General features: G+C 52.1%; 1 protein-coding gene across 41 annotated transcripts in view; it reads left to right on the top strand.

Annotated features, from left to right (window-relative positions):
• OBSCN (obscurin, cytoskeletal calmodulin and titin-interacting RhoGEF) overlaps positions 1-20,403 on the top strand; it is a 239,778-nt gene that overhangs the window by 184,700 nt on the left and 34,675 nt on the right. For 37 of the 41 annotated variants that reach the window (XM_086407940.1, XM_086407931.1, XM_086407941.1 and 34 more), the window contains 15 exons: positions 371-646; positions 944-1,231; positions 1,350-1,625; positions 2,436-2,809; positions 3,335-4,199; positions 4,994-5,272; positions 16,079-16,157; positions 16,399-16,523; positions 16,676-16,873; positions 17,786-17,818; positions 17,956-18,054; positions 18,166-18,384; positions 18,756-18,828; positions 19,101-19,168; positions 20,158-20,277. In XM_086407940.1, the coding sequence (XP_086264066.1) occupies positions 371-646; positions 944-1,231; positions 1,350-1,625; positions 2,436-2,809; positions 3,335-4,199; positions 4,994-5,272; positions 16,079-16,157; positions 16,399-16,523; positions 16,676-16,873; positions 17,786-17,818; positions 17,956-18,054; positions 18,166-18,384; positions 18,756-18,828; positions 19,101-19,168; positions 20,158-20,277 (3,372 nt within the window). The remainder of the gene's footprint in view (positions 1-370; positions 647-943; positions 1,232-1,349; positions 1,626-2,435; positions 2,810-3,334; positions 4,200-4,993; positions 5,273-16,078; positions 16,158-16,398; positions 16,524-16,675; positions 16,874-17,785; positions 17,819-17,955; positions 18,055-18,165; positions 18,385-18,755; positions 18,829-19,100; positions 19,169-20,157; positions 20,278-20,403) is intronic. The other 4 variants (XM_086407938.1, XM_086407916.1, XM_086407915.1 and 1 more) reach the window with 2 other exon arrangements.

Genomic DNA, 20,403 nt, shown 5'->3' with positions numbered 1-20,403 from the left:
GGGCCTAGGTTCCTGAGACGCCCCCCCTCCCTGTTGGATATTTGGCTGCGGGTCATAGGCAAGGGCTGGGGCAGCAGGGGTCATAGGGACTCCTCCACTGGGCACCTGGCTGCTTGGTGGGGGGTGGAGGGAGCTGGGGGAGCTGGGGCCTCTGGGAAGGGCACTGATTTCTGAGACAGGAGAGCGCGGGGTGGTTGTGCTGGGGACGTTGATCTCTGAGGCTGCTCCCAGAGGTGGGAGGAGTGGGAGGCTAGGCGCCCTCCTCTGCTCTGGGGCTGTGGGACGAAGGTGGCATGGGTGTCTCTGAGTGCCCCCAGGACCCCCCCCGCCGGCCCTGTGCTCACACTGCCACCCTACCCCGCCCCCACAGGCTGGCGTCTGGAGGTCTTGGAGGCGCCCCAGGATGTGACCGTCCGTGCCGGGGGGCAGGCCAGCTTCAGCTGCACCCTTAGCGAGACGGTGCCCGTGGGCGAGGCGACCTGGTACATAAACGGAGCCTCCGTGCAGCCCGATGACGCGGACTGGACCGTCACGGCCGACGGCAGCCACCACGCCCTGCTGCTGCACCGGGCCCAGCCGCAGCACGCCGGCGAGGTCACCTTTGCTGCTCACGATGCTGTCGCCTCTGCGAGGCTCACTGTGCTGGGTGGGTGGCTTGGGCCTGCCTGCCGCAGCTCGGGTCCAGGGCTCTGGGGGAGGTGGGTGGGGGGACGAGGCATTTCCGTTTCAGAAGCTGTTGGGGGCTGTCTGTGGCCCCACACGCAGAGTGAGCTCGGGGCACACGCTCTTCCTGTGACTCCAGTGCACCTTTGCAGCCCCGCAGAAAGACGGGGCTGAGGGGCACAGCTGCTCATAGGACTCAGGGGAGCAGACACCAGCGTGGGCGGGTCTGCGGGTGCAGGCTGCCCGCTGCTGCACTGACCGCCTCCTCCCTGCCCCACAGGCCTCCCCGACCCCCCAGAGGATGCAGAGGTGGTGGGGCGCAGCGGCAGCTCCGTGACGTTGTCCTGGGTGGCCCCCACAAGCGATGGCGGAGGGGGTCTCCGTGGCTACCGGGTGGAGATGAAGGCAGCAGCCACGGGAGAGTGGCAGCTGTGCCACGATCTGGTGCCCGGGCCTGAGTGTGTGGTGGCTGGCCTAGCCCCCGGGGAGACCTACCGCTTCCGCGTGGCTGCAGTGGGCCCGGCGGGCGCTGGGGAGCCCGTTTACCTGCCCCAGATGGTGAAGCTCGGTGAGTGGCTGCCTTAGTCTTGGTTGGCGAGGGTGGGGGTCCAGCTTGCAGCCCTCAAAGCCTCTCTCAGCTGAGGGTCCCCGCCCGCACCCTTGCTGACCCTGATCCCTGTTCCCAGCAGAGCCCCTGGAGCCCAGGCCTGCGGCCCCCGCCCCCGAGAGCCGGCAGGTGGCGGCCGGGGAGGACGTGTGTCTGGAGTGCGAGGTGGCCGAGGCGGGTGAGGTCGTCTGGCTGAAGGGGACGGAGCGCGTCCAGCCGAGTGGGCGCTTCCAGCTGCTCCAGCAGGGCCAGCGGCAGATGCTGCTGATCCGGGGCTTCTCCACGGAGGACCAGGGCGAGTACCGCTGCGCCCCTGCACGGGACTCAGCCTCTGGGTCAGCTGCTGCTTTCCAGGGTATGTCCCCCGGGGCCCGCTGTGCGGAGGGGAGGAAGGAGCCCTGGGGTGTGGAGTGGGCCAACCCGCTTCCTCACTGGCCCTCTCTTGAGAAACTGCTGGACGGACATCCCTCACATTAAGGACTGAGGCCTGGGGTGGGGAGATGCAGCAATCGGTGTAGCTCAGCCTCCTGTCAGACCCTGGGGAGATGCAACAATCGGTGTGGCTCAGCCTCCTGTCAGACCCATATCACTGACACCCGAGGTCACGTTGTCCCCTGGTCGATGCCCCTCCTTGGTGCCCACTGCTAGCTCTTTGAATCCTTGCTTGCCTGCTGTCTGAGCCCCCTGCACCGGCTCTGCCCCTGGCCTGGGGTTTCCTGTGTGGGAGAATGAGGCCTAGAGAGGGCCGTTCAGAGCCCCTAAAACCTTGTCAAGATTGTGCATCAGAGCTCTCGGGGCCCAGGCAGGCAGCTGCTGCTGCTGCTAAGTCGCTTCAGTCGTGTCCGCCTCTGTGCGACCCCATGGACGGCAGCCCACCAGGCTCCCCTGTCCCTGGGATTCTCCAGGCAAGAACACTAGAGTGGGTTACCATTTCCTTCTCCGATGCATGAAAGTGAAAAGTGAAAGTGAAGTCACTCAGTTGTGTCTGACTCTTCGCGACCCCATGGACTGCAGCCTACCAGGCTCCTCTGTCCATGGGATTTTCCAAGCAAGAGTACTGGAGCAGGCAGGCAGCAGAGGCTTCTAAAGGGAACTGTGGTCAGTAGCCAAGGCCGGCCTGGGGTCGCTGTGCTTGTCTAACTGACCAGTCTCCTGCCCTCCTCAGTGGTGCTGACCCCAGAATCCGGGGAGGAGGTCCCTGCTCAGCCCAGCCTGCCCCCTGAGGCAGCCCAGGAGGGCGACCTACACCTGCTGTGGGAGGCGCTGGCCCGGAAGCGCCGCATGAGCCGCGAGCCCACGCTGGACTCCATCAGCGAGCTGCCCGAGGAGGACGGCCGCCCGCAGGGCCCGAGGCAGGAGGCCGAGGAGGCCGTGCCTGACCTCTCAGAGGAGTACTCCACGGCTGACGAGCTGGCGCGCACGGGCGAGGCCGACCTTTCGCACACCAGCTCTGACGACGAGTCCCGTGCAGGCACGCCTTCGCTGGTTTCCTACCTCAAGAAGGCTGGGAGGCCCAGCCCCTCGCCACTGGCCAGCAAGGTGAGTCTGCTTGACCTGCAAGGAGAGGCCCATGCTTCTTAGATTTTTGCCACTCTATCATGCATCCGATACGTGTCATCTATCCACTGTCTGACTATCGGTCCATCCAGCACTCATTTATCCAGTCCTTTTCCCATTCACCATCTGCCCATCTATTGGTCATCCAGCTGCCGATCCAGCTGCGATTCACCTACCCATCCATCCATCCATGTGGCTGTTAAAACGCTTTTCCTGAAGAGCTGGAACCCGTCTTTCTGTGGTATTCCTCACAGCTCTGTCTCCCTCTGCGGAACGCAGTTTCAGGGAGGGTAGACTTGCTTTTTGGCAGCAGCAGAAGCCCTCGGGCACTTGGCCTCAGTGAAGGGAGTGTGGTTGACAGCAGGCAGCAGGCACGAGGCATGCTGGAGCAAGGCCTGGAGCTGGGGCGGGAGACCCGGGCTCTGCTTCTCCCTGTCCTGTGTATGTCCCCGCCACATCCTTTGCCTGCCCTGGGCCTCAGGTACCCTACCTTACCTGTGCACACAGGTTGGGGCCCCAGCAGCCCCCTCAGGGAAGCCACAGGAGAAGCAGCAGGAGAAGCCACCTGCAGTATACCCACCACCAGGAGACCTGAGCGCTGGGGACCTGAGTGACCCGACCTTGGACCAGGCCGCAGTGAAGATCCAGGCGGCCTTCAAGGGTTATAAGGTCCGGAAGGAGATGCAGCAGCAGGAGGGGCCCGTGCTCCGCTGCACATTTGGGGACACTGTGGCACAGGTGGGAGACGTCCTGCATCTGGAGTGTGTCGTGTCCAGCAAGACAGATGTGCGCGCCCGCTGGCTGAAGGATGGTGTGGAACTGACGGACAGCCGGCACCACCACATTGACCAGCTTGCGGACGGCACCTGTTCTCTGCTGGTCACTAGCCTGGGGCGGGCCGACGCTGGCCGTTACACCTGTCAGGTGAGCAACAAGTTTGGCCACGTGGCCCACAGTGCCACCGTGGTGGTCAGTGGCACGGAGAGCGAGAACGAGAGCTCCTCCGGGGGTGAGCTGGATGACACCTTCCGCCGGGCCGCCCGGCGGCTGCACCGCCTCTTCCGCACGAAAGGCCCAGAGGAGGTCTCGGACGAGGAGATCTTCTTCAGCGCTGACGAGGGCAAGGCAGAGCCTGAGGAGCCTGGGGACTGGCAGACGTACCGCGAAGATGAGCATTCCATCTGCATCTGCTTTGAGACGCTGGCGGAAGCCCGCCAGGCAGCCAGCCGCTTCCAGGAAATGTTTGGCGTGTTGGGCATCAGTGTGGACGTCAGCCTGTCCGAGCTGGGACCACGCAGGGTGGAGATGCGCATTGGCAAGGTGGCACCCGCCCCTTCAGCCCCGCTGGAGCCAGTGCTGGCGGCAGAGGCTGGTGAGTCTGCAAGCTGTATGCGGGGAGGACGAGCAAAGCCAGGCTGGTGATCCAGCGTCAGCTGAAGACTCAAGGAGGTGGCTGGGCTTTAGCTTCTGGCTGTGCACAGATGCGGCCCACTGAGCTGGAAAGATCCCTGACTTTGGGGTGAGACAAAGCTCAATTTAAATTCCAGCTCTGCCTCTTTGAGCCTCAGAGTCCTATTCTATGAAATATGTTCAGGAATACTGACTTCCTAGAGTTTAGGGATTTATTTTTTCCCCCATGAGGGTTTGAGATGTAATCTGTATAAAAGGTAGGGTCGCACATAGTCCAGTCTGAACCCTATTTCCCACTCCAGCAACTAAAGTTAATTGAAAAGTCATTTCGCTGTTTACATCTATCTCCCTAACAGGGAACATCATTACCGTCAGAATGATTACCATCATGATGATACCCTAAAGGGGGCGTCGTAAACAACCCACAGCATCATTTTTCCTCTTTAATTCCGAGCTGCTTGTGTGCTTCCAATCCCAGACTGCCAGCCTTGGTCTTCCCTTTACCTCCTCTTCCTCCCCATTTCTTGTCTGCTATCTCTCTGACCTCATGGGAGCTTGGGAGGCTGGCAAAGAGAGGATTCTTGTAGAGCATGGGGAGGAGGGGATAGCTCAGTTGACAGAGACAGAATTCTGTTTGGCCACCAGTCTGTGAGCACTCCCGTGAATGGGTGCTGTGCAGCATTGAACTTCTGGCAGCTGGGGTAGCTGAGGGGAGCCCAGGGCTGACGTGCTGTATGCCCTGCCCTTCTCTTCTAGCCCCGGTGTTCCTGACCGAGCTACAGAATCAGGAGGTGCTGGATGGGTACCCTGTGAGCTTTGACTGTGTGGTGACAGGCCAGCCTGTGCCCACCGTGCGGTGGTTCAAGGATGGGAGGATGCTGGAGGAGGATGACCACTACATGATCAGCGAGGATCAACAGGGTGGCCACCAGCTCATCATCACGGCTGTGGTGCCAGCAGACATGGGTGTCTACCGCTGCCTGGCCGAGAACAGTGTGGGTGTGTCCTCTACAAAGGCCGAGCTCCGAGTGGACCGTGAGTGCACATTTGGGTGTGAAGATTCAGGCAGGGCAGGGATCCTGGCAGTGAGAGGCAGTGCTGAGCTGGAGGATTCCCAGCCCCGCATTGGTCTCAGGTCAGGCAGAATTTGGGGCTGGAAAGTCTTGTGGCAGATAGAGAGTTCCCTTGGAGCCCCCCTTGAGAGGTAAATGGGATGGGGAAGAACCTGGGAAGATTTGGAGGTACCCCATGGGCACAGTGGGTGGTTAACGGCACTGTGGCAAAATAAGAAATATATATATTTGATCTTTGTTCCTGATTCCTGGTGGGCCCCTAGATAGCTTCAGTACGAATAAATCCATCTGATTTTTGACAAAAATCCAAAAACAAATAGAGGAAACACAGAATTTCAGATTCAAGGATGGAATTTCAAATAGTGCTGGCGTAATTTGAACAATTGTAGGCACGACTGAGCGACTTCACTTTCACTTTTCACTTTCATGCATTGGAGAAGGAAATGGCAACCCACTCCAGTGTTCTTGCCTGGAGAATCCCAGGGACAGGGGAGCCTCGTGGACTGCCGTCTATGGGGTTGCACAGAGTCAGACACGACTGAAGCGACTTAGCAGCAGCAGCAGCAGGCAAAAATATGAACACACCAAGGAAACCAGAATTGAAAGAGACACATGTACCCTAATGTTCATTGCAGCATTGTTTACGATAGCTGGGACATGGATGCAACCTAGATGTCCATCGGCAGATGAATGGATAAGGAAGTTGTGGTACATACACACAATAGAATACTACTCAGCTATAAAAAGGAACATATTTGAGTCAGTTCTGATGAGGTGGATGAACCTAGAACCTGTTATACAGAGTAAAGTCAGTCAGAAAGAGAAACACCAATATTAACGCGTATATATGGAATTTAGAAACACAGTAACAATGATCCTATATGCAGGACAGCAAAAGAGACACAGATGTAAAGAACACTTTTGGACTCTGTGGGGAAAGGCGAGGGTGGGATGATTTGAGAAAACAGCATTGAAACATGTATATTACCAAATGTGAAATAGATGACCAGTGCAAGTTTGATGCATGAAGCGGGGCACCCAAAGCCAGTGCTCTGGGACAACCCAGAGGGAGGGAGGGGGTGTTCAGGATGGGGGAAACATGTGCACCCGTGGCTGATTCACGTTGAGGTATAAAAACCCTCACAATATTGTAAGTATCCTCCAATTAAAATTTACTAATTAAAAAAATAAACCAAAAATAGGAAGTTCAACCTTGTATGAAAATTACCTTAGAGTGGATTACATACTTAAATGTAAAATATGAACCTATCAAACTTTTAGGGAAAACGTGGGGAGAAATCCTCAGGATCAAGGGCTAGGAAAAGACTACTTTAAGACTTCACCCTAAAATGAAAAATTGGTAAAGTGGACCTCCTCAGACTTAAAACCATTTGCTCTGAAAAATCAAGTGTTGAGGATGAAAAGCCATGGGCTGGGGAAAAGTACCTGCATCATTTGTTGAAAAGAATATTTTCCCTTATGACATTGTCTTGGAACTCTTTTTGCCAGAAATGAATTTCCATTAAATGTATGGATTTATTTCTGACTCATTTCTCTTCCGTTCATCCAGATGTTTGTCATTATGCTATTACTACACTGCTTTGACTATTGTAGCTTTGTATTAAGTTTTGAAACTGTGAGTCTGCCAACTTGATTGTTTTGACCATCCTGAGTCTCTTGTATTTTTTAATGAATATTAGGATCCGCTTGTCAATTCCTGCAAACATAATCTCTGGGTACTTTTGATTATTTCCTTTTTATCAATGATTTTTGAGTAATCATATTTTTTGGTGCACTTGTCTTTAAGTTCCTTATCTTGCAGTTAATTGAGCTTCTTGAGTTAATGGGGCTTCCCTGGGGGCTCAGATGGTAAAGAATTTGCCTACAATGCAGGAAACCCAGGTTTGATCCCTGGGTCAAGATGATCTCCTACAGAACGGAAGGGCTATTCACTCCAGCATTCTTGGCTGGGGAATTCCATGGACAGAGGAGCCTGGTGGGCTGTACAATCCATGGGCTCGCAAAAGAGTTGGACACAACTTAGCAACTAACACTTTTAATATTTTTCATTAAGTTTGAAATTTGTGAGGCATTATTTCTTGAAATATTTTTCCTTTCCCCCTTCATTTGGGGACTTACAAATAATCGAGGCACTTGAAGTTGCACCTGTTGTTCAGTCGCTCAGTCATGTCCAACTCTTTGTAACCCCATGGACTGCAACATGCCAGGCTTCCCTGTCCTTCACTATCTCCTGGAGTTTTCTCAGACTCATGTCCATTGAGTCAGTGATGCCATCCAACCATCTCAACCTCTGTCATCCCCTTCTCCTCCTGCCATCAATCTTTTCCAGCATCAGGGTCTTTTCCAATGAGTTGGCCCTTCGCATCAGGTGGCCACAGTATTGGAGCTTCAGCTTCAGCATCAGTCCTTCCAATGAATATTCAGGGTTGATTTCTTTTAGGATTGATGATTTGATCTCCTTGCAGTCCAAGGGACTCTGAAGAATCTCTCCAGCAGCATCAATTCAAAAGCATCAATTCTTCTGCGCTCAGCCTTCTTTATGGTCCAACATTCACACCCATACTTGATTAGTGGAGAAACTATACCTTTGACTATATGGACCTTTGTTAGCAAAATGATGTCTGCTTTTTAATATGCTGTCTAGGTTTGTCATAGCTTTTCTTCCAAGGAGCAAGCATTTTTTAATTTCATGGCTGCAGTCACTCTCTGCAGTGATTTTGGAGCCCAAGAAAATAAAGTGTGTCACTGTTTCCATTGTTTCCCCATCTATTTGCCATGAATTGATGGGACCAGATGCCATAATCTTAAGTTTTTGAATGTTGAGTTTTAAGCCAGCTTTTTCACTCTCTTCTTTCACCTTCATCAAGAGGCTCTTTAGTTCCTCGTCACTTTCTGCATATCAAAGGTTATTGATATTTTTCCTGGCAATCTTGATTCCAGTTTGTGAGTCATCCAGCCTGGCATTCCTCATGATGTACTCTGCATATATGTTAAAAAAGCAGGGTGACAATATACAGCCTTGACGTACTCCTTTCCCAATTTTGAATCATTCCATTGTTCCATGTCCAGATCTAACTGTTGCTTCTTGACATACATACAGATTTCTCAGAAGACAGGTAAGGTGGTCTGGTATTCCCATCTTTGTAAGAATTTTCCACCATTTTTTGTGATCCACACAGTCAAAGTCTTTGACCTAGTCAGTGAGGCAGAAGTAGATGTTTTTCTGTAATTATCTTGCAGAATCTTGTGATGAATCAGCCTGGCAATGCAGGAGATGCAAGAGATGCAGGTTCACTCCCTGGGTCGGGAAGATCCCCTGGAGAAGGAAGTGGCAACACACTCCAGTTTTCTTGCCTGGGAAATGCTATGGACAGAGGAGCCTGGTGGGCTGCAGTCCATGGGTTCACAAAGAATCATACAGGACTGAGAACTGAGCACAGCTGAAGTTGTACCACAGCTTACTAATAATCCTTTTAAATTTTAAAATTCTTGTTTTCTGTGCATTTCATTTTTCATAGTTTCTATTGCTATGCTTTTACATTCACTATCCTTTTTGTCTATAGTATCTAATTTGCTATCAATCCTATCCATTGTATTGTTTATCCCTAGAAGTTCCACTTGAATCATTTTTCTTAAAAATGACTTGTTTGTTTACCTTTTAGTTTTTGACTGCCCTGGGCTGTCACTGCATGTGAGCTTTCTCTGGTTGCGTGGAGCGGGAGCTGCTCTTTGTTTTGGTGTGGTGGTTTCTCTTGTTGTGGCCCACAGGCTCGAGAAGGCTGGCTCAGGAGTTGTGATGCGTAGTTTAGTTGCTCTGCAGAATGTGGGAGCTTCCTGTGTCAGGGATCTAACCCATGTCTGCTGCATTGGTGGGTAGATTCTTAAGCACTAGACCACTGTGGAAGCCACCCTACTTGAATCTTTTTGATATGTTCTAGAGAGGAGCCCAGCAGGCTCCAGTCCATAGGGTCGCTAAGAGTAGGGCTCGATTGATCGACTTCACTTTCACTTTTCACTTTCATGCATTGGAGAAGGAAATGGCAACCCACTCCAGTGTTCTTGCCTGAAGAATCCCAGGGACAGAGGAGCCTAGTGGGCTGCCGTCTATGGGGTCGCACAGAGTCAGACACGACTGAAGCGACTTAGCAGTAGCAGCAGCAGATCTCATCTTAACTTCTTGAACACATGGAATACAGTTCTATTGCTTGTGTGAATCTCCTTCTCTCTCAGTTCTAACATCTGTGTCAAGTCTGAGTTGGTTTCAACTGACAGATTATTCTACATGTTATAGGTTGTGTGTTTTCTGACTCCTTGCATGTCTTGACAGTCTTGGCTGAATGCCAGACAGTGTGAATTTAACCCCATTGGGAGGTGAGTATTTTGTGTTTCTGCATGTCTTCTTGAGTAATACAATGAGTCACTTGGAAGCAGCTGGATCCTTTTGGATATGCCTTGTGTGATTTGTTAGGTGGGGCCAAGGCAGTGCTCAGTCCAAGGCTGACTGTCTTTGTCTGCTGAAGTAAGTTTTCCTGAGCACTCTACCTGATGCCTATGAATTATGAAAGTGCCCAATCTGCCTGTAGACAGACATTATTTCAGCCCTTGTGCTCCTGTGGCCCTGTCTTCTCTGGCCCTTTCAGATGGCTCTCCTGTATGCATGTACCAATTGGTGCTCTGGAGGGGGCCCTCTCTCTGCACAGCTTTCTCTTCTCTGATTTTCTGTTCCATAGACAAAGACTGCCTTTGTCTCTCAGGACATCAGCTCTTGTTTCCTCTACTCAAGATCTGCTTGGCTCTGCCTCAGTTTCCTCTTCATGTAAACTTCAGGCAGTAAGCTGGGGCAGTTATAGGGCCCACTGTTGTTTCCTGAGGCTTCCCTCATAGCTCAGTTAGTAAAGAATCTGCCTGCATTCCTGTCTCTAACAGATCACTGTCCTTCACTTGCATAATTCCTGTGATTTGAAAACCATTCTGCTCATTCTGTACCCAGTTCTAACCTGTGGGTATTTTCTCTCCCACAAAAAGAAATTCTCTGAGACACCAGATGAGTGTCCTATCAGTTCAGTTCAGTTCAGTCACTCAGTCGTGTCCGACTCTTTGCGACCCCATGAGTCGCAGCACACCAGGCCTCCCTATCCATCACCAACTTCCAGAGTTCACTCAGACTCATGTCCATCGAGTCAGTGATGCCATCCAACCATCTCATCCTCTGTCGTCCCCTTCTCCTCCTGCCCCCAATCCCTCCCAGCATCAGAGTCTTTTCCAATGAGTCAACTCTTTGCATGAGGTGGCCAAAGTACTGGAGTTTCAGCTTTAGCATCATTCCTTCCAAAGAAATCCCGGGGCTGATCTCCTTCAGAATGGACTGGTTGGATCTCCTTGCAGTCCAAGGGACTCTCAAGAGTCTTCTCCAATACCACAGTTCAAAAGCATCAATTCTTCGGCGCTCAGCTTTCTTCACAGTCCAACTTTCACATCCATACATGACCACAGGAAAAACCATAGCCTTGACTAGATGAACCTTTGTTGGCAAAGTAATGTCTCTGCTTTTGAATATGCTATCTAGGTTGGTCATAACTTCCTTCCAAGGAGTAAGCGTCTTTTAATTTCATGGCTGCAGTCACCATCTGCAGTGATTTTGGAGCCCCAAAAAGTAAAGTCTAACACTGTTTCCACTGTTTCCCCATCTATTTGCCATGAAGTGAAGGGACTGGATGCCATGATCTTAGTTTTTTGAATGCTGAGTTTTAAACCAGTTTTTTTCACTCTCCTCGCTCACCTTCATCAAGAAGCTCTTTAGTTTTTCTTCACTTTCTGCCATAAGGGTGGTGTCATCTGCATATCTGAGGTTATTGATATTTCTCTCGGCAATCTTGATTCCAGCTTGTGCTTCTTCCAGCCCAGCATTTCTCAAGATGTACTCTGCATGTAAGTTAAATAAGCAGAGTGACAATATACAGCCTTGACGTACTCCTTTTCCTATTTGGAACCAGTCTGTTGTTGCATGTCCAGTTCTAACTGTTGCTTCCTGACCTGCATACAAATTTCTCAAGAGGCAGGTCAGGTGGTCTGGAGTGTCCTATAGTTTAACTCAATTCTGATCCCATCTTCCCAGAGATAGCGTCAGATCCCATAGGCTAAGGGCTCACTCCCACAAAGCTGCCTCTCACCACTTCAGATATCAGCTGCAAGTCCAGGTTGTCACCTGTGCTTCTGGCCAATATGCTATAAATTAGAGGTTCCAGTGATTCGTTCCTTGGATTTGATTAATTTACTAAAGTGGTTCACAGAACTCAGAGAAGGATGTTACTTACTATGTTAGCAGTGTATTATAAAAGGATATAACTTAGAAACAGCCAGATGGAAGAGATGTGTAGGCCAGGCAGGAGGGAAGGGCCCAGGTCGAGCTTGCCACTCTCCCCTGATCGTGTGCTCACCAACTGGAAAGCTCTCTGAACCCTATTCTCTTGGGTTTTTATGGAGGTTTCATTATACAGACACACTGATTACATCATTGACCGTTGGTGATTGAATTAAATCTCCAGCCCTTCTCTCCTTCCTGACGGTCAGAGGTTCCCAAACTTCTAATCCTGTGGTTGGTTACCCTGGCTTATGGAAGAATCACCACATCCTTAGGGGCTTTCAGAAAAAAAATCACATCATTAATGTAAAATCCAAATCTACCTAAAGAAAAAAAAGACCTATATATAAAAACTATAAAACACTGATGAAAGAAATAAAAAATGACACAAATAGATGGAGAAATATACCATGTTCATGGATCAGAAGAATCAATATAGTGAAAATGAGTATACTACCCAAAGCAATCTATAGATTCAGTGCAATCCCTATCAAGCTACCAATGGTATTTTTCAAAGAACTAGAACAAATAATTTCACAATTTGTATGGAAATACAAAAAACCTTGAATAGCCAAAGCAATCTTGAGAAAGAAGAGTGGAACTGGAGGAATCAACCTGCCTGACTTCAGGCTATACTACAAAGCCACAGTCATCAAGACAGTATGGTACTGGCACAAAGACAGAAATATAGATCAATGGAACAAAATAGAAAGCCCAAAGATAAATCCACGCACATATGGACACCTTATCTTTGACAAAGGAGGCAAGAATATACAATGGAGAAAAGACAATCTCTTTAACAAGTGGTGCTGGGAAAACTGGTCAACCACTTGTAAAAGAATGAAACTAGAACACTTTCTAACACCATACACAAAAATAAACTCAAAATGGATTAAAGATCTAAATGTAAGACCAGAAACTATAAAACTCCTAGAGGAGAACATAGGCAAAACACTCTCCGACATAAATCACAGCAGGATCCTCTATGACCTACCTCCCAGAGTAATGGAAATAAAAGGAAAAATAAACAGATGGGACCTAATTCAACTTAAAAACTTTTGCACAATGAAGGGAACTATAAGCAAGGTGAAAAGACAGCCTTCAGAATGGGAGAAAATAATAGCAAATGAAGCAGCTGACAAATAATTTCAAAAATATTCAAGCAGTTCCTGCAGCTCAATTCCAGAAAAGTAAATGACCCAATCAAAAAATGGGCCAAAGAACTAAACAGACATTTCTCCAAAGAAAACATGCAGATGGCTAACAAACACATGAAAAGATGCTCAACATCACTTGTTATCAGAGAAATGCAAATCAAAACCACAATGAGGTACCGTCTCATGCCAGTCAGAATGGCTGGTATCAAAAAGTCTGCAAACAATAAATGCTGGAGAGGGTGCAGAGAAAAGGGAACCCTCTTACACTGTTGGTGGGAATGAAAACTGGTACAGCTACTATGGAGAACAGTGTGGAGATTCCTTTAAAAAAAAGTGGAAATAGAACTGCCATATGACCCAGCAATCCCACTTCTGGGCATACACACCGAGGAAACCATAACTGAAAGAGACACATGTACCCCAATGTTCATCGCAGCACTGTTTACAGTAGCCAGGACATGGAAGCAATGTAGATAGATGTCCATCAGCAGACAAATGGATAAGAAAGCTGTGGTTCATAATGGAATATTACAGCTATTTAAAAGAATGCATTTGAATCAGTTCTAATGAGGTGGATGTAACTGGAGCCTATTATACAGAGTGAAGTAAGTCAGAAAGAAAAACACCAATACAGTATACTACTGCATATATATGGAATTTAGAAAGATGGTAACGATGACCCTATATGCGAGACAGCAAAAGAGACACAGATGTAAACAGACTTTTGGACTCTGTGGGAGAGGGCGAGGGTGGGATGATTTGAGAGAATAGCATTGAAACATTTAATATATGTTATGTAATGATATGTGAAACAGATTGCCAGTCCAGGTTCAATGCATGAGACAGGGTGCTCAGGGCTGGTGCACTGGGATGACCCTGAGGGATGGGATGGGGAGGGAGGTGGGGGGAGGGTCAGGAGGGGAACACATGTACACCCATGGCTGATTCATGTCAATGTATGGCAAAAACCACCACAATATTGTAAAGTAATTAGCCTCCAATTAAAATAAATTAGAAAAAAAAATCCCCACCTCTACGCCTGTCCAGTTAGGAAATTCCAAGTGTGTAGGAACTCTGAGTCAGGAACAGGAGGAAGACCAAACTTCTGTTTCTTATTATAAATCACTGCATCATGGCCATTATTTTCTTTATTGCGTTTGTTTTCCTTTGGTTGTTTTGGGGGTGGGTATCTTATTTCAGGCTGTTATAACAAAGTCCCATAGACGGGGCAGCACTGCCTGAAGTTATGGAAACGGAAGGGTGCTGGTGACAGTCCTCTTCCAAGTGGCCAACAGCTGTCTTCTCTCTGTGTTCTCACGTGGTGGAAGGGAGAAGGCTGCCGGGGACCAGCCCCGGCTGATCCAGGGTATTTGAAGCGGGGATGGCGTCGGCGACCTATTTATTTAAATATTTTATCAAAGATATAAAGAATAATAGGATGAGGATAGCTCAGTAGGAAAATTCAGTGGAGAAAAGAGGCTGAGTAGCTTGGTTTACGCGGGAGACCAATAAAACTTCAAGACAAGAAGTTTGCACCACTTGCGTAGGCCGCAGGCATCCTTCCGTTCTCCCAAAAGAGAGGAGACACTGAGGCCTCCGCGGTCGGATCTTAGAAGCCCAGGCATAATTAGCAAGCATGGTGGGTTCTGCGCTGCAGATGGAGACTCAGCCAGAATTTTAGAGAGAGCGGGACATGGGGAGACCAAGTTTCAGTGAACAAGGCCCGCACTTTATTTTCCAAAGTAGTTTTTATACCTTAAGTTATGCATAGAGGATAATGGGGGAAGGGGTAGAGTCAGGCAGCAAGCCAGGCTTTCTTCCTGCAAACTTATCATATGCAAAAACTTAGGTGATTTACATCATCTGCTGGCCCGGAGGCCTGTTAACATTTTAAGACCCTTTCTTCAGAAAACTTATTTTTCTCTAAAGGTGATTGGTCAGGAGCCACCCTCCAAAAGCATTAGATAAAGTTGCATTCCTACAGAGCAAAGGTGTGGTGGGCTATAACAAGAAGAAGAATTAACTCAAGGGTCCCAGGTTACAAACATTAAAGCTACTACTTACACCAATTATATTAATCAATACACTGCCAGGGACACAGCAGGTAAGGGATATGGAAACTTAGCAGCAAACATTGGCCCAACAAGTGAAAATCCCTTCACCAATACAATTTCTAATCAGTCTTCTAACTACTCAAAAGAATCTGTGTTTAGACAGTTTAGAACATCTCCTGCCTCTCACAGTTGGGAGGTTCTGAACAATCACATGTGGCCGGAAAAACCTATTCAGGCAGGCTAGAGGACTTCCAAAGGAGTTTGTAGGTTAAACACTGTCACACCCAGGAATTATTAACTGGAGCTGTAAGCTAACTCATTTTTTCAGAGAGAGGTAGTGGGGGACAGCCCCCCGTAAAGTCAGAGGTGTAGGTGAAAGCACAAAGCAGAAAGTAGGCAGACTCTGGTTTTGGGGGTAGATGGGGGACTCCTGAGGCTCGCTCCTGCCTTTGCGTATGCTGAGCCTCCTTCCTCATGACCTTTGTCATGGGCGGAGTTCCTCACGCTGGCTCCTGGCAGTGATAGAATTCCAGTTGAGCTATTCCAGATCCTGAAAGATGATGCTGTGGAAAGTGCTGCACTCAATATGCAATATGCCGGCTCCCGGCAGAAGGCGTCCCTTCTTATTAGGGCACTAATCCTATTCATGAGGCTCCACCCTTATGACCTCATCTAAGCCTGATCACCTTGAAAAGGTCCCAACTTCAGACACCATCCTGGTAGGAGTATGGACTTGAACATATGAATCTGGGGGGCGGATACAGCACTCAGGCTTCAGCAGAGGATAAATTTAGCCCTTATTCTCCATTGTGGCTCTAAGAGAAAACCAGCTGCTGGTTTTGAGACCTGGGTCACCCTTGTTCCTTAGTTGGTTGGAACTAAGGAGTGAACTATGTTAATTGCCACTGTCTGCTATTATGAAGCCCAGTATTGATAATTTGTTGGGTCTTGAAGTCAGTTTCAGGCCTGGAAACATGGGCTGGTAAGTAGCCTGGGGACAGGGAGGGGCCGCAGGTAGCCGCATCCCCGGTTCCTTCTGACTCAGAAGTGCAGAAGTGTGAGTGTCCCCGGGGAGTGGCTGCACAGTGAGAATCGGGTGCCCTCTGGGGGTGGGGCTCATGCCTGGGAAGAAGATGAGGCTCAGGCCTTGCTTCAGCCCCACCCTTCACCCGCAGTGACCAGCACTGACTATGACACTGCTGCGGACGCCACGGAGACCTCGTCCTACTTCAGTGCCCAGGGCTACCTGTCCAGGTAGAGGGCCAGGCAGAGGCGGGCAGCGCCCAGTGGGCTGGTGGTCCCGGGTCCTTGCGGGGGTGGCAGTGGTGGCTTGGACTGACAGCATCCCAGGTGTGGTGGCTTCAGCCAGCCCACCGTACCCTCCACCAGCACAGAGGAGAACTCAGGACTGACCCACCCCAACCCCAGACCCCTCCTGTCCCGGAGCCCTCACTCGTCCTCCTCATGGCTTCCACTTTTTTGTTCTCCCCGCCAGCCGGGAACAAGAGGGTACAGAGTCTACCTCAGAGGAGGGGCAGCTGCCCCAGGTGGTGGAGGAGCTGAAGGACCTGCAGGTGGCCCCCGGCACTCGGCTGGCCAAGTTCCAGCTCAAGGTGAAAGGTGAGCAGGAGAGGGACGGAGGGCATGGCGCTGTCTCCTGCCAAGCCACGGTTGCATGGTCACCGATGACCCCGGGCTCTCTGAGGACCTGTGGAGGGCACGGTGCCCACTGGGCTGGGGCCCTGCACTCACCACTCCCCCTGTGGCCTCAGGCTACCCCACACCTCGACTCTACTGGTTCAAAGACGGGCAACCCCTGACCGCATCTGCACACATACGTATGGCGGACAGGAAGATGCTCCACACTCTGGAGGTTGTCTCTGTCACCAGCGAGGATGCAGGGCAGTACTCGGCCTACATCAGCAACACCGTGGGTGCTGCTTACTCCTCTGCTCGGCTCCTGGTCCGAGGTGGGTGCCCGGTGATGTGGCAGGGCCTGGCGTCCACACCTGGGTTGCTGTGGCAGGCCTGAAGCCAGGACCCAGTGGTCACTGCCCCTGTGTACAGAAGTCACAGGTGCCCAGAAACTGCTTCCCAGAGAGTGTGTGCCCCTAAGAGTTGAAGTGTGTGTGTGTGAAAGTGCTAGTCCTTCAGTCATGTCCGACCCTCTGTGACCCCATGGACTGCAGTCCACCAGGCTCCTCTGGCCGTGGAAGTTTCCATTCAAGAATACTGGAGGGGGTAGCCTTTCCCTTCTACAGGGGATCTTTTCAACCCAGGGACTGAACCCAGGTCTCTTGCATTGCAGGCAGATTCTTTACTGTCTGAGCCGCCAGGGAAGCTGAGAGGGCAAGGGGCCCATGAAATCTGACTAGCTAGAAGGCTAGTTAGCTGGTGGAGTTGTCCCAGGCAAGCGTGGGGCCTTCAGTAGACTCTGGGGAGGAAGAGGCACGTAGTCAGTTTAGAAGTAGAAGTCTGAACTTCCTTACTTTTCCAAGTTGTGAGCACTGAAAGGTGATTCCAAGTCTGCGCTGGTCTAGGGAGCCAACATTGCCTGTGGCTTGGCTTCAGTGTGACTTTCTGAGCAGACCTCTTCCTGTGTTGGTTTCAGTGCCGTGCCCCAGACCCCTGGGCTGACATGGGGTAGCATTGCATCTGGTCCGTGGGGCCTGAGTGCGAATCCCAGGTCTGCATGGCCAGCCAGGTTTAGGAAAGGTGCTGTGTGTGGTGTGTGGTGTGTGGTGTGTGGTGTGTGGTGTGTGGAAGTGGGTGGGCCCCCCCCTGGGTGAGGCTCCCCCTTGAGACTCCCACCCTGATAGGCAGGCTTGTTCAGGGGAGCGGGCACCTTGGTGCTATAGATCTGACTTGTGTGCTTTTTTCAGGCCCCGATGAACCAGAAGAGAAGCCAGCATTAGGTGAGCTGAATCCAGAGGGCGGAGAGAGGGAGGCCCTGGGCATAGATTCAGTGAGGGAGTGTGAGGGGGAATTGTGGAATTCCCATGCGGAACTAGGGATCCGTGTTGTTGACCACCAGTGCCTTGTGTCTTTCCAGATGCACGCCAGCAGCTGGTCCCACCCCGGTTCCTGGAGAAATTCACCTCCAAGAAGGTGAAAAAAGGTTCCAGCATCACTTTCTCCGTGAAGGTGGAAGGTAGGCAGTCCCGCTTCCCTGCCCCCACACACAACCCTTCTAGAGAGGCTGGGAGGTGAGCCGCCCTCCTGGTGTGGGGAAGGGCCGTCCACCGTGCACTCCTGCCCACAGGAAGCCCACCGCCAGCTGTGCACTGGCTGCGAGAGGAAGCGGAACAGGGTGTGCTGTGGATCAGCCGCCACACGCCAGGCTACACGGTGGCCAGCTCTGCCCAGCAGCACAGCCTGGTCCTGCTGGACGTGGGCCGACAGCACCAGGGCACCTACACCTGCATCGCTTCCAACGCCGCCGGCCAGGCCCTCTGCTCCGCAGGCTTGCACGTCTCTGGCCGTGAGTGGGCATGGGAACCGGGGCAGAGTGGGCAGCGTGCAGCCTCCGAGCTCCTGGGCCAGTCCCTACCCGCTATCCCTTGGGCTCCGCTCAGCTAGACCCTCCTAGAAGCCCCCACCACCCCGAGTGGTTTCTTCCCAGGCCTCTCAGCTCCTCCGAGGGCTGGTGAATCAAGTGCACACTGCTTCCATTTCCTGCCACTGGTGGGGTGACTGTGGACAAGTTGGGGCAGCGGGCACAGGCTTCCTTGGGGCCCCAGGGGACAGGGCCCCTGGTGGGTGGTCCAGGCATCACTGGCAGGGGTGCTGGCCAGAATCCGCACTCAAGGGTGTGTGGTGTCATTCCGGGGGCTCACCCTGTTCTCCCGACAGTGCCTAAGGAGGCGGGGGCCACGGAGGAGCAGCCCGAGGTGAAGGAGGCCCTCATCTCCACCTTCCTGCAGGGGTGAGTGAGGGGCTGCTCAGGAGCCGGGGTCAGCAGAGAGGGCCCGAGAATGTGGGCCCTAAGGGTGCAGGTCCTGGGAGTGGGGGGCGGTGCCACCACTGGGGAGGAGCCCCATCCTGCACCCCAACCCAGCTCTGTTCTGCTGGGGTCGTGGGGCTCGGCTCCCCACTGGAGAGGAGTCCTTCCCCAGGACCCTGACCGTGGTGTCTAGCCCCACGGCCCCCAGACCCTCCTTTCTGTCAGGCTCCTCAGGGTATCTCCTCCCCGTCTAGGACCCAAGCTGTTGCTGCACAGATGTCAGAACCTGCAACTTTCACAGACCTTGCTGGGCAGAAGAAAGGTACGAGCAGGGTGGGCACACATCTGTGCAGGGGGGTGGGGGCATGCAGGAGGCTGCTCGGCGGGCCGCCCCCGGACTGTGGGGCTCCTCCGGACTGTGTGGCCCTAGGAACACCACTGGCCCAGTGAGGCCGGGGCTCCCTGCCCTCTTGTGGACCCAATTCTGACCTGCGCAGGGCTCCAGCACCTTGGCGTGTTTTAAACTTGTATTTTATGGAAAATACTGAGTCTGCACAGAAGTCGGGAGGAAGGAGCCCTGCATCCCACATGCCCACTGCCTGTAGGATCACTCTTCACTGACCTGCTTCGTTAATCTACCCACTCCTCCCTTTGCTGTGCTGCCTACCATTGGTCATCCTCATTGCCCCTTAACCCCAACACCTCTGCTGACCCATCAGCCCTGCAAAGGATCCCATGTCCATCAAGGTCAACCTGAACCTGCCAGGGTTCTGGCCCCCCAGCCCTTGAACCCACTGCCTTTAGTGTCCAGAACCTGTCCTCGTATTATACTGCCTGGCGGGGCTCCCTCTGATCTCTGTCCCTCCCGAGCCCCTTCCCAGACCAAAGGCCAAGTGGACAACAGGAGTAAAAGTGTCACGGACACCCCTGGGGAACCCCTCAGCTCCAAGCTCCAAGCCTAGCCTGACCACTTGCTCAGCTTTGCGCTCAGCTCCCCTGCACCCACCGCCCTCCACTTTGCAGGTTGCCTGCTGCCCTCTGAATGCCTGCTATCCCTCCAGCCACCTACTGCCTCCACAGCCCAGACCCTGCTTCCCCAAGTTCATGGTCCCCTAAATCACACCTTGGCTCAGATGCTTTTGAGCCAAAGAGACCCCTAGTCATGGTCAGAATTTCTCGCTTCTGGCAGTGCTGGCCCAGCTCTGTGTGTCTGTCGGCACTTCTGACCCCAAGCCCAGGATGGGTCTGGGGGCAGGTGTTCAGGCACGTCTGTGGAGCACACAGCTGGCTGAACCAAGCTCTGGCCCCCAGCAGAGCTCCTGGCAGCAGAGGCCCGTAGCCACCTGTCCTTGGCCGAGGTGGGCACGGAGGAGTTCCTGAAGAAGCTCACTTCGCAGATCACAGAGATGGTGTCGGCCAAGATCACACAGGGTAAGGCTGGCTGATGATGGAGCGAGCTCCAGGGGAGGCCGAGACCGCACCCCCAGGCTGGGCTCTCCCCACCTGCATTCCCTGGAGACCCGGGGGAGACGGCCGGTCGGGCAGGCCCTTTGAGGG

This window comes from Bos grunniens, chromosome 7 (genome assembly GCF_055505025.1).
Source record: "Bos grunniens cultivar Pamir isolate PY7600 chromosome 7, Bosgru_T2T1.0, whole genome shotgun sequence".
NCBI classification, from domain to species: domain Eukaryota; kingdom Metazoa; phylum Chordata; class Mammalia; order Artiodactyla; family Bovidae; genus Bos; species Bos grunniens.
This window is presented reverse-complemented; position numbering and strand designations above follow the sequence as displayed.